Source organism: Triticum urartu, chromosome 7A (assembly GCF_056163025.1).
Source record: "Triticum urartu cultivar PI428250 chromosome 7A, HENAU_Tu73, whole genome shotgun sequence".
Lineage (NCBI taxonomy): Eukaryota > Viridiplantae > Streptophyta > Magnoliopsida > Poales > Poaceae > Triticum > Triticum urartu.
In genome coordinates, this window is record NC_141879.1 from 633,590,476 (window position 1) to 633,604,095 (window position 13,620).

General features: G+C 41.7%; 1 protein-coding gene and 2 pseudogenes across 1 annotated transcript; 1 reads left to right on the plus strand and 2 right to left on the minus strand.

Annotated features, from left to right (window-relative positions):
* Positions 1-2,299: 2,299 nt before the first annotated feature.
* On the minus strand, positions 2,300-2,988 carry LOC125523713 (putative histone H2A.5 pseudogene; annotated as a pseudogene).
* A 1,983-nt stretch (positions 2,989-4,971) lies between these two features.
* Positions 4,972-13,620, plus strand: part of LOC125519196 (polyubiquitin-like) — a 268,977-nt pseudogene continuing 260,328 nt past the window's right edge.
* LOC125525189 (uncharacterized) lies at positions 8,501-12,081 on the minus strand. The gene is made up of 4 exons (XM_048690201.2): positions 11,820-12,081; positions 11,257-11,543; positions 10,185-10,405; positions 8,501-9,216 (listed from the first exon to the last, which is right to left on the minus strand). The coding sequence occupies exons 1-4, from the start codon at positions 12,023-12,025 to the stop codon at positions 8,659-8,661; spliced, it is 1,272 nt and encodes a 423-aa protein (XP_048546158.1). The 5' UTR covers positions 12,026-12,081; the 3' UTR covers positions 8,501-8,658.

Below are 13,620 nucleotides of genomic sequence, written 5' to 3' on the forward strand. Positions count from 1 at the left end.
TGCACACTCACATTCCTCTTTACCCATAGAGAAACTAGCATTTATTTTCTTGTGAGATATTAATTCACCGATCTCTTTTAAACAAAAATCTGGTTATTTCATATTTTTATATAGTTGAGTTCTTGACAATGAGATCTTTAAAACAAGACTAATCTTGACTATATTTCAAACGATTTCAAAAAACCGATTTTACTCATTAGAAAAACAATTTGGCTCATTTCAATCAACAAAAGTTTACTCATTCCAAACAAATTATTTCACTAATTTGAAAATACAGATTCACTCATCTACAGAATGATTTCACTATTTTGAAATACTAAGTTTCAATCTTTTTAAAATATGATAGTGAAATCTTCTTTTTGAAGAAACGAAATCAGTTCTTTGATAGTTGAAATAATCAGTTCACTCATTGTGAAATATGAAATTGGAATCGGAATAACTGAAATGACATTGCAAAAAATTAAAAATTATTTATGCACTCTTTTGAAATACCAAGTTTCAGTATTTTGTAAAATATGATAGTTTATGTTTTTTAATGGATTGAAACCTTCTTTTTTGAAGAATTGAAATCGTTTCTTTGAGAGTTGAAATAATCAGCTACAATCATTGTGAAAAATGAAATTGGAATTGGAAAAACTGAAAAGACATTGTAAAAAAAACTATATAACAAGTTACACGTATTTCACACCAAAATATGTGTCAAATGTATGGAAAATAGATTTCACTCATTTCAAATATTGGTCCTGAATTTTAAAAAAGCTTTTTTACTTTAGGAATCTGGTTTCGCCCATTTCTAAAAATTATCAGCATAGAAAAACAATTTCACTCATTTTAGAAAACACATTACGCTCATTTTGCAAAACTAATTTCAATGTGAGTTTACCAAATATATTGAAATGTATTTCAGTCATCACAAATATCAATTTCAAACACTGAAAAATGCAATTTCACACAAAATGTTGGTTACATTCCACTTTTTCAAATAACTTATTTCACTCATTCCAGAAAAAACATTACACTCACTCAATTAAAATACTATATTTCACTTGTTTCAAAAAACACATTACACTATTTTAAAAAAATAGATTTCACCCATTTCACGCATTTTTAGAAAACATGTTACACTCACTTAAAAATATAAATTTCACTATTATGAGAACGCACATGATGCTCTCTCATTTGAAGTACTCCTATATTTCGATCGTTTCAAAAACTGATTTCACTCATTTCAAAATATATTATTTAAAAACTAATTTCATTGTGTATTTCCGACAAAATTGAAACGCATTTCACTGATCACAAATATCAGTACCAAACACTAAAATAAGCAGTACCACATAAAATATATTGAGTGAAATTTGTTAATTGAAACGTTGAAAATTAAAGGTGTTTGAAATATATCCAAGATTGGTCTTGTTCTAAAGGTCTTGGCGCTATTAATTCAAAATTATAAATTATTTCAAAAACAAAATTATTACTTGAAAGATATAAATGATTAAAGTTGTCATGGGGTGAATAAAATGATGGTTTTGTTGGTCCGACAGGAGGGAGTGAATGTGTCATAACTTGTACCCGTGTGAAAGAAAAAGAGAAGGATAGGACAATGCATGCCACCTTTATCTGCCAATGGTAGAACCCGCAAGAGAGAAATACCAACACTTCAAGCCAGGAAAAGATGTCAAATACGTGCAACTGTATTGGGATACACATCATGTGGCAGAACCTCATTGGGTGTGTGTTGCCGGTAGCTCCCGTTCCCGGTAAAAGTGACTTTGCGGGACAGTGCGTTGTATAGAAATGCTGCAATGTTGCCGGTCATGCTCTGCGTCGGCGACGGTCACAGTGGCCAAAGGCCCAACTTCTTTTTTTGAGACAAGCCAAAGGCCCAACTGAGAGACGAGTGCGACATACAGTACGGCATGCTGATGGATGGGGTTCGCGGAGATAAACGCGTGGGAAAGCTGTAGGCGCGGAAGGGGTCGCCGGCATGGGGTTCGCGGAGATAAACGCGTGGGAAAGCTGTAGGCGCGGAAGGGGTCGCCGGCATGACCGCCGTAGCCAGCACCCAGCAACGAGGACGTGGTGCTGCTACGGCGGACTCGCCTTCTGTCCCGCCTCCGCCGCTGTCAAGGTACAGCTTCAGGGGGGCCGAACACATGGTGGGCATCAGAGCATCACTGAAACTTCCAAGGAAAACACCCCACACGCGAATTCAGTACCACAAGCGAATAAACGTTGACAAATTCGAACAGATCTGGGTTTTTCCACCGCACCTATGTTAACATTGCAACGCCAAAAATGAAGAACAAACAATTTCCTCAAATCAGAGAGATTTCTGACATTTTCAACACAGATCTACATCGAAACAGCGATCACTGTCACTACAGAGCACTACAACGCCTAGGCTAATGGGTGCGCGTCTCTCTCTAGGCCTTCTTGTCGGCCTTCTTGGGGGATTTGGCGGCCTTCTTGGGCGACTTGGGCTCCTTCTCCGCGGTCTTCTTGGGCAGCAGCACCGGGTTGATGTTGGGCAGCACGCCGCCGTGCGCGATGGTCACGCCGGCCAGCAGCCTCCCGAGCTCCTGGTCGTTCCGGACGGCCAGCAGCAGGTGCCTGGGCACGATGCGATACTTCTTGTTGTCCTTGGCGGCGTTCCCGGCGAGCTCCAGCAGCTCCGCGGCGAGGTACTCGAGGACGGCGGCGAGGTAGACGGGGGCGCCCGTGCCGACGCGCTTCGCGTACCGGCCGTTCTTGAGGTAGCGGCCGATGCGGCCGACGGGGAACTGGAGCCCGGCCTTGACCGACCGCGTCACCGACTTCTTCCTGGGCCCGCCGGCCTTGCGCCCGGCCGCGCCCTTCTTCGCCTTCGCTCCGGCTCCGGTGGCTGAGGCGTCCATGTCTGGCGGCCGGTGCTCGTCGGGACGCGGGAGAGGAGGGAAGGGGAATTGGTTGGTGATTTGGGATTTGTGTTCTGACGGGAAGAGATGAGGATGGCTGGGTATTTAAAGGAACGGTGGTGGGCCCGTCGATCCGCGTGCACGGGCATTCGACGGTTGGATCGCGAGGGAAGCGAACGGCTGCGATGTCCTCTGGGTCAAGATATGGATTTGTTGTAGTAGTATGTGTTTGTTGATGGTTTAATCATAACGTGCTTGTTTTTCTACGGGAATCTCCAAAGCAATACACAAACCACCCTCAATCATTTAGACAGTTTGGACCTATTTTTGTCATCCGGCGCACCCTTTATCAGTTTACAATCTGGTTCAGATGTGTTTTTTCTCATGAACCAAAGACACACTGGGGTTTTTATGGGCGTCTGGCCGTTGTCATGCCCGCTTCTAACTGCCCAGACCCATCAAAAACCCCTTTCTCGCGCCCGCACGTGTTCCCTCTGAAGCCAGATGTCCGCATTCATGTCGACCCAGAGCGAACGCGACCCCTCACTGGAGCCGGCATTGAAGCGGCTTGCTGGCCACACGCCTTCTCTCCGCATTGAAACAACATTTGTCCGCCGCCTACCTCCTTTAAACAGGCGTGTGTGTTGAGGAACTACTATGACGCCCAGAGCGCCACACATCTGTTCCTGTGCCGACGAGCATTAAATGCCTTTTCCGACTGGCTCCTCGCATCTGCCTGCTATGTAAATGTGTCCATGTGCCGAGCAAAAAACACACCTCGCCTCCACTCTCTCCACATCCTCCTTCTACAACACCCGCCATGGCCTCCGGCGAACATAAGAAGTTCTCTATCGTTGCAGCCGCCTGGGTTGCTCGGCGAGCCAGCTCGGTACAGGTTGGCTTGCATGCAAAACCTCCAGATCTGGCGTCACCACCACTGCCATCGCCACTCCCTCCTTGCCCATTCAGGTTGGACAACTCCGTCTCTCGGCAAATCCGACGCGTGCAATGGCGGCAACGCGTCAGGCCGGTGGGGAAAGAAGCCATGTCGATGCAGGCCGGCATGCGCACGACCACCGCAGACGGCGAGGAAAAGTAGATGATGGGAGACGTCCATCGCTTGGGTCCCACGAAAGCCATCACCACCGCGGCGCCTGGTTACACAGCTGGTGTCTTGCGCTGAGCGGGGCCATAGACCACGGCGTCCATCAATTCCCCAGCCCAAAAACACCTCGATTCGTGCTTCACATAAAAAGAAGGGAGGCTATTCTTCCCCTCTTGCTGAAGCATATCCCTCCAGGGCATCCGATAGTCCAATGAGCGGGCTGCCGAATATAGGGAAGACATGTCGTGAGAGCGGCGATCCGCCGCGTAGACTAGTTCTACCGCAACGCGGTATAGTTTTGTTAAAATATGCTCGAAATGTAAATGTTTTTGTCCTGTTTGAATAAAAATCATCTGGTTTGCATGTAATTTGTCTGATTTGTTTAACACCAATTTGAAAAGTATGCAAATAGCATTGGATGGCCGGCTCCCACATCCATGTCCGTGAACTGGCCCCCCTATCCGCGGACATATGCGGTGTCTGGTTTGCGGGAGATGCCCTTACTAGGATGTACTCTGCATAAATAAAAATATTTCAGGTTGAATGGTGAAACTATTTTTTTGCAGTGTTCTTGCATTGTCACGGTATCTCTAATGTCATGCATCAAACAACCTGTAAACGTCTATAACCGTCCGGATTGCACTGTTCGAATACTTTGTGCCCTCCGGCGCCGTCCATCGAACGTCCGTGGACTTGTCCGCGCATCCGAATTCATGAAAACCAAAAGCAAACCTGGCGGAGGTTTGCGGACGTCCGGACAGCAGCCATGTCGGATTCTGATACCCCAGGCCCATAGCCCCCCCCCTCCCACATGAATCCTAGTTTTTCTCACTCTGTCCCTTCGCCCTTGTTGTGTATCCGCGTAGTCCGAGGTCCCTGTCCCTGGAAGAAACCTAGAAGAGATCATAACACAATTCTTTTCGCCACCGGTGAAGCCTCGACGACTCAAGTCGCGACTCACCTAAGACGATGCAGATCTTCGTGAAGACCCTAACGGGTAAAACCATCACGCTGGAGGTGGAGGGCAGTGACATCATGGACAGCGTCAAGGGCAAGGTCTAGGATAAGGAAGGGATCCGGCCAGACCAGCAGCAGCTCATCTTCGCCGAGAAGCAGCTGGAGGGCGGTTGCTTGCTAGCGACTACAACGTGCACAAGGAGTCGACGCAGCACCTGGTGCTCCGCCTCCGCAACGGCACCACCATCAAGGTCAAGATGCCCATCGCCAAGGAGATCGACATCGACATCGAGCCACCGACACGACCGACAGGATCAAGGAGCGTGTTGAGGAGAAGGAGGGCATCCCGCCCGTCCAGCAGAGGCTCACCTTTGATGGCAAGCAGATGGCCGGCGACAAGATGGCGCAAGAGTACAAGGGCAAGGGCGGCTACGTGCTCCACCTCGTGCTCTCCCTCAGGGGGCGGTGCCTGCTAGAATTTGGGTCTTACAGTCGCTCGCTTTTTCATGAGGGTGTAGCTTTGGTTTGATTTCTTGCATATGATTCCCATCCGTTCATATATTTTTACCACCAATCCACTAAACCAAAGATATGAAAAATTGTTTTGAGCAAAACGTTGCCTCGCCGTTTGCATAAAGATACTTGCACTAACCAATCAAAGATATGCAATTTTTACCGCTATAAGGCACGGCGCTGACCGTCCGACTGGATCGGACGAGACCCAGGCGGGAATGTTGTCCGGCATTCAGTCGTAGAATGGACCAATTTTGATCCCCAGAAAATGTAATGGACCAATTTCGCCTCCAGGCTACGCCCTGGTTGACTCTATATCTATCGTCGTAGAAAATGGTTTTTCTTTTGGGTGAATTTATTTGTTAGGCCGGTTAAGTTAATATATAATGCCAATAGGTTTTGGGCCGAGTTATGAAAATGTTTTCAGTGTATTTTCTGCTATATTATGACAATGTAAATTATTTATGCACTATTCAAATGAGAAATATGAGCCCAAATTTATGTTGAAAGTTACTTTAATGATGAGAGAATTTTATAACGTTTTTCCGTGGGTTATAATGGACCTAATTATGGTATCAATCATTTTATTTATCTTTAGTGCTTTCTAAGTTGTTTCAGTTCCTTTTATGTTTATGCATTGAAAATAAATCTAGTATTATGCTAAAATCATGTTTTCATTTTTTGAATACGGTTGAACCAATTGGAAATTATATTAAAAATTCATGTGGCATTAATGTTAAAAATGTCATTTCATGGCAATTTTTTAATGATGATCACCTTTTAGCATCATTTTAATGTGAAAATTCATCTTGTAACATGATATATTCACCATTATTACTCACTCACTAAATTTTCCAAAAAATATTATTTGGAAATTTTAGTTTAGTGTGGTGTTTATGTTGATGGCATCCTTGTGGTATTTTTTTAATGATACGATCATTATCAACAAGCACATGCCACCTTAAGGAAATGTTAATTTTCGTGTGGTTTGGTTTTCCACACCGCACCATGCGGCACAATATGTTTGGACGACATGCCTAATGGGCAAAATTAATGTTTTCTGATGTTGCACTTTATCTTATTGAATGCACTGTAGAACTAGAATGGCGTTGACAAAATTATGGTCGATTCTCTAAACTAGCTCGCTCCAGAATAAGTATAATAGAGGGTGACTCGCTCTACTACTGAATACTCCCTCTGTATCAAAATAAGTGTCTCAACTTTATATAACTTTGTACTAAAGTTAGTACAAAGTTTAGACACTTATTTTGGGACCGAGGGAGTATAAACTAGCTACAGTTGGTAAGTTCTTTGTCAAGTGATTAGAGATAAGTTTACGAGGCGAATATTCTTTTCCCTGATTAAAATTTCATCAAAAAGGGAGCTAACCTCTACACAAGAAGCCGGTCCATAAAAGTTACGGTCTCAAATGTAAGCAGTCCAACACTGAACAAACACTTGTTTCAAAAACGGCGCGGCAAGTCGCACAACCGCTTCTAGTAAGTACACTATTCTTCAACTGTCCGAAATTTCAACCAGACTGTAGCCAATCTATTGAAAATGGAACACAAAATTTAACGATGAAATCCACGTGACTTTTACAACCCCTGCGACCTTTCTGTGGTCCATCTAAACTCAAACATGTGAGAGAAAAAACAAGAAGCAAGCAAAAGATGCTCCGCAATTGCTTACCGAAAGTTGTTATACAACTATTGCAACAGATAAAAAATCTCTTAATTTTATTAAACAAAAGTCAGCTAATGTACAAAGCATGCGAACAATGTAATCTGCAGAAACTAGTATTCTTGTAGTGTTATATGGGATCAAACCTGAATTTTGTTCACATGTTATTCGGAAGATTTACGACATGTGCTAAACCAAATATACTCCGGGTGCGCAGCAAAATGCAGCAAGTCGCCTGCATTTTCATTTTCTGAGTAAACATGGGTGCATTAGCATCGCCATATTCAGAATGATAGGTGCTAATGAAAATGACGGAAACTTATAGGCCGAGTGTCTGGGCGCATCAGCATCACCATGTTCAGAATTCAACCTTTGTGAAAACACAAATTCATTTTCTGCTGATGGACTCAAACTTTCAACAGAGTTTCATCTAAGACACCACATCTGTGCCAACACCAGATGCTTCATCTAAGACTAAGAGAAATGCAGGTGGCAACATTGAAGTAGTGTCCATTGCCGAACACATTACAGACTAGTGTCACTGCACCACTGATCAAACAGTTTCGGAATATTAGAACCGTGATGCCAACGCAAATAGGTTTCTTATTATACTGTCTGGAGAACAAACCAAGTTTAGCTAGTAGAAACACAACAACTGCTGGAAGGAACTGGGTTCTAATGTGCCGCAGTCATACCCAAAATATACGATACTTGTGCCCTGTTTTAGGGCAACCCAAAATAAAATTCAGCAACTTTTGGTTTTGGGGCAACTGTTTTGGCCGAAGAGGGACTTCATCAAATTCATACTGACACAGATTTTGTTAGATCTGGTATAGGAGGCACTGTGGTGGCTGTATGCATGGACTCTTCTAGAAATTACTTGATCATGTACGCTAGTAATTGTAGGGAAGCTCTATCTTTGGCGGATGATCTTCTACTTCACAATTTTCTAGTGGCTACTGATTCTAAGCAGGTGGCTAATGATATCAACATGGGCTGCGCTGGTATTCATGGTCTGATTGTAGCTGAGATTAAGTTAAGGACAACCAAATTTAATTGTAGTTTTTGTTTCTGAGGGTCAGGCCTTGAATAGAGAAGCCCATTTACTAGCCAAGCTTTCTGATTCTTTAGATTGTGGTACACATGTTTGGTTGGGACAACCTCATGATCGCAGTTATTTTCCCAGTTTTGTGAACTATGAATAACAAAGTTTGGTGGTTCTTAAAAAATGAAGTTGCTGGAGCCGTTTTTTGCCCTCCAAATAGTCAAAAAACGACTGAGATGCTCTTACAGAAGTTACTGAGTGAACAAAACTAGTGTACCCCAAATGGCTAGGATTGTCAGGTAATAGTACTGAAGCATGTTAACCAGAAACATGTAAAGATACCCTAAACAGTTCAAGAGTGTCCACGTATGATTCACTCTAGACTGTTGACCGGGTCTTGGCCCATTCCTCACACACAACTTTTCGACAAACTTTATTCAAGCCCTACAATAAGCCTACTAGACGGTAAGCAAAGTCGACCAAGTCACCTTCACTGAGATCAACCCAAAACCAGTCTTTATCTCTCGAGTATCAAGTCCATGCATGTCTGCCTTGAAGGAACAACATCGTTCCACTGAACCAGATGGCCCCGAGGCCACCTTGAACTTCAAAACCAGAGTGGAACCATCCACTACAGCAACCACAGACCTCTTTAAATGACGTGACTCGCCAATTGTACCATTGAACAGCCGAATTCCTTCGTTATAACCACCAATAAAACAACGCAAGCATAGATCAAAGCTGCTCTGCACCTCTAACACAACAACTTCAATATTCGCCATGACTGCGTCATCGACACGTGCTATGGTTAAGTCAACCGCACCACAGTCGCCTTGGATGCGATTTTTCAATGCACAATTCCATGGGCCCAGGTCGTCTATGTCCGTTACACCATCAATCAGCTGGTAATCATCCCTTTCTTCCTCGCCTACCTTGATCCGCATGTCATATTCCACTAGAATAGTGGAAATCAAATCTATCCCTCGCTTAGGGCCAGCCATGTCGATGAGAGAACCCTACAAATTTGTTACTGTTTAGTAGCTCTTCATATGGAAGTAAGAAACAACTAAAGCTTTATACTACCTCTGTAAGACGTTTTGGCAATTCAAATTGAACTACCAAAACACTTATTATACTCCCTCCGTCCGGAAATACTTGTCGGAGAAATGGATGAATCTAGACGTATTTAGTTATAGATACATCTAATTTTATCCATTTCTCCGACAAGTATTTCGGGACGGAGGGAGTATTTAGGAACAGAGGGTGTGCTTCTCTAAGCTGTTTTACTAGCAATATTAATTTTGTGATACTTTACAATTGCTGACCAACATCTTTGCCACATATCAAACTGACTGGTTACATAGTGTACACCAGTGTTTGGGAGGGGAAATTGGCCCTCGGTATTTATTTGACATTGTTCAGATCCCAATTTTTACATAAGCATGTCGAAATGAGAAGAGAAAACAAAATGACTTAATAGTGATGCAATGATTCATGCTGGTGTGTTAAGTAGAAACTAAGAGCCCGAACTATTCTATTTGATTTTGTTTAGAATACATGATATACTCACTCAGTTCCATAATTTATAAGTTTCTCATAGTAAATCACCTTTCCACAATATAAACTTGGTGTAATGGTGGCCTAAACAATCCAAACTACCATTCTGCTAGGTCTGTACTGATAAATCACAAGACTTGAGAGTGCTTGCTGTTCCATACATACACTAGGTTTGGCCTTACAATGTGAAATGAATAGATTTGACATAAGGCAGGTATTTGACACCCCCCCCATTCCATACTGTATAAATCATTTCCTCAGATGGTTTCGCCCACACTGCAACATCCACCTAATGTGAGAACTTCCCCAGTGGGTACTTTATACCATATGGAATGCTTCAAGGGGACAAATACATTGTTTTATACTTGAGGGGGTTATTAAGTAGACTTATTGCTTGAAATAATCGTAGGTAAGTATGGATTTGCACCTGCTTCACAATGATGGGATCATCCCTGCTTATATTAACAACATAATTGCGCAATGTATCCAGATAATCTCGCACTGCTATGTATCCATACAACTCTACTGGGCCAAGATCCACAGTAAGTTCAGCCAACTTTAATGAGAAAATTTGTAACACGCGATTAGGTAGATGCCGAATGCATTCTCCATTGCGGATGTCGCAATCTGTGGGATCTGGTAGCCGAGCTTCATAAAAAAAGTAAAGAAATAAGTTAAATTGTAATGGAAAATAATACAGGAAAAAAATAGTTGTCATACAAAAAGTAAGCGTGCCACTAGAGGATTCCATGGCCCTATTGGAAGTTTCCTTTTCATCCAAATGGAAATTATCGATGTTCTTTTTACTATGAATTTCACTCCATCAAAGGTTTTTGTTTTAGGAAACCCAAAGAAAAAGCGGGTAACATTTCATCATGTCAGCAAGTAAAGGTCCATTTCGCCCTCCCAGATTATTTCATAACCCCCTAAATTTATTTATTTGTTATGTCTACCCCAAGAATTACTAAAACAAGTCAATTCAGCCCTTGATGAAAAATATTCTATTGTTTCACTTTCTAGAAGTCTTGTTGTAAGTTAGTTTTTTTATTTTGATGGTAGATAACATCACAGTCTATATAATAAAAATCATAATTTTCCATCCTGCATACTTGGGAGCAACTAAACCTACTTCAATGCTCATGGTACAAAAATATGTGCTAGAAATGCAAGTTTATGAACATATTTCTGTACGGTACATGGTGACAACAAAAAGGATAAAAACCAGTCATGTGGCGAACTGAGCTGGGGGGTGGGTTGGTGGAGGCCCAGGATAACCAAACTAAGGTAATGCAGGAATCTGAAGAATTTCCTCTCCTACCTTTGCAAAACCTAACAAATGCAACTCCTGAATGCCAATGCATCTACATTTAACTTGTAAAAGTAAGGAAAGTAAAGAAAAAAAGCCAGATGATTTCAACTGAGAACACATCAGTTGACACTATAGCTTAAAAAGGTGCTTGTAACAAATTGAAATAGGTAAAGAGAGATTATTTACTTACTCTCACTAGGGTCATCAACATTATAATCCCTTTTCCACAAATGAGTGTTCCTGTATAAAGAACCATCACGGTGTGTGCTTTTTGGAAGAATTCCCAGGTCAAGTACATCATCATCTTCTTCGGCATCGCTTGCTACCAATGCGCTCCTTCTATTGGTTGCACTCCTTCCGTTTTCATCACAACCAGAGATGTCCACAATATTCGAAGATGCATCATGTTTGCCGGCTATAGTATTCATATCTTGCAAGGTTGTCCCACTAGTCATGCTCCGAGATCCAGGTGGAAATCTATCACCAAAGAGAATAAAGAGCAAATCTGAGCACCCGACAGAAAATTCAATTCTTTTTCGGTTCCCCTTTTATAATCATCGGATTAACTATAAGACCCCACACCCCCTGCCTTATTTACAAAAATCAACACATAAGGATAATTAAAAGGGATTTTTCTCGAATACGCTCAGATAATTAAAAGGGGTAAAAAACCACAGTTGGTCAGAATCCAGATCCAAAACTATAATAAGAAACTAAAGGCGAAAAATTTGGCATCAGATGATGAGAGCATACCGGGAAACACGACGGACAGGTAGATCTGGAACCATCATGAGAGGGAAACCTCGCCGTGCAAGCGGTGGTGGCGACCAGTAAGGCGGGGCAGAGGCCATGAAAGAGAGGAGAGGTCGCGAGGTAGAGGAGAGGCGGCGCAGTGGGTCATGAGAGATGGCGATGCCAGGTCGCCGGAGGAGACGAAAAATCTGACAGAGGATTGGCATCTGAGCGCGCGGCGGCGGGAGAGGTGGGGTGTGCCGGTGTGGAGAATGGGGAGGGGAAAGGGCTGAACGCACGGGGCCGGTCTTCTTTACTCTCTTATATCAGATTTTCGCTTTTGCAGAAAACCCTAGATAATTATTGATAATCAACCCACAGGACAATTTCAAGTCAGATTTTCGTTTTGTTAGGAAATTCCATGATAGTTGGGTTAATCAACATGCGGTACATATCAAATGCTTTTTTAAAAGTATCCGTACCTTTTAAACCATGATTTCAAATTTAATATGTTATATACAATTTAATTAGAAAAACTAATCATCAACCCGTGCACCAGCACGGGCTAGAACGTTTGTTGTCACTGTATTTTGTGTTGTTGGTCAAGGATATTTGTACTTGCTACTTTTGTACCAAATAGTGTCTAAATTTACTTTTCACATATTAGTTACGTATAGGGATACATATTTTTTTGATGATGTTTTAATTGTTAGACAAAATGATAAATCCTCAAAGTCTTGCAAATCCAAAATGCAATCATAGTCTTATAATTTTTTGAACAAACATGCAATTTTATCTACTAAGATCGGAATATACAATTCGTATAAATAGACGTGTGTATATGGAAAGCTTAAAACCAAATTCAATAATTGATATTTCTCTTTAAAAAATACAATAATGCAACCGCAAGTTCGGGGACCCATAAAAGCAAAATACTGCTTCACCGTATTTTAGAACAATAATGAACATGTAAAAAACAGAATGGAGTTGAATATCCCATGTTGATTCCTATACATAACAAAAAGTAAGTAGTAAAACATTATCGTCCAAACAAAATGTTAATTTACAATGCTTTGGCTTTCAAGGTTAATCATCCAGTGCATTGCACATTTCAGAATTAACATCCTCTACAAAGCAACATAGCTTGGCAAATATGAATGCAAATATCAAGGATTACCGCAATGCAGAATTATGGAACAAAAATTGTACGCCAGAATATGAAACTTAACAACACCGAAAAATCCCCCAACTAAGAGACAGTTAACCCCGTATTATAGTACATCTTGGAATGTAATATTAGTACCCCTGCCCAGGTATTCTGTAGTACTACCCAGCATAACCAAGATAAATATGAAGGATGGTTGGACACCAAAGATAATGCCTTCAATATTTTGTTTAGAATGCTAGTGACTTGTTTTCTGGAAATAACGCTACAGGCTAACTGCAATAGAAAAAAACAGGATTGTCACTGGGCCTATTTCAATTTAATATATTATCACACCATCGTCACCAAAAGAAATTAGAAAGTCATATATTCAAAGGCATGCTTCTAACCACATTATCAAGAGAAACTAATTCATAGTACACATATTTACGGTTTACGACTTTTTCCAAGAAATAATAAGACAATGATTTGAAAGGTCGTAACATTCACGGTGTATAAAATTATGGAAAACGTATTTCAACACGAAAGTTCCATCAAACATATTGTTTAGACATTATGTATGATTTCTAATATATGGGGCACAATCGAGTTAATCACACAACATCTAAGCATTGGTATACCATAGGACTGAAACTTCAGCAATTTGAAGAAAACAAA

Bases quoted from the DNA above. Each gene is read 5' to 3' on its own strand.
- LOC125525189 (XM_048690201.2), bottom strand. From the start codon at position 12,025: ATGCCAATCCTCTGTCAGATTTTTCGTCTCCTCCGGCGACCTGGCATC. The intron at 10,406-11,256 runs GTAAGTAAATAA...TTTTTTATGAAG, and splicing joins TGTTGATGACCCTAGTGAGA to CTCGGCTACCAGATCCCACA. The intron at 9,217-10,184 runs GTGCAAATCCAT...ACAAATTTGTAG, and splicing joins ATCCCATCATTGTGAAGCAG to GGTTCTCTCATCGACATGGC.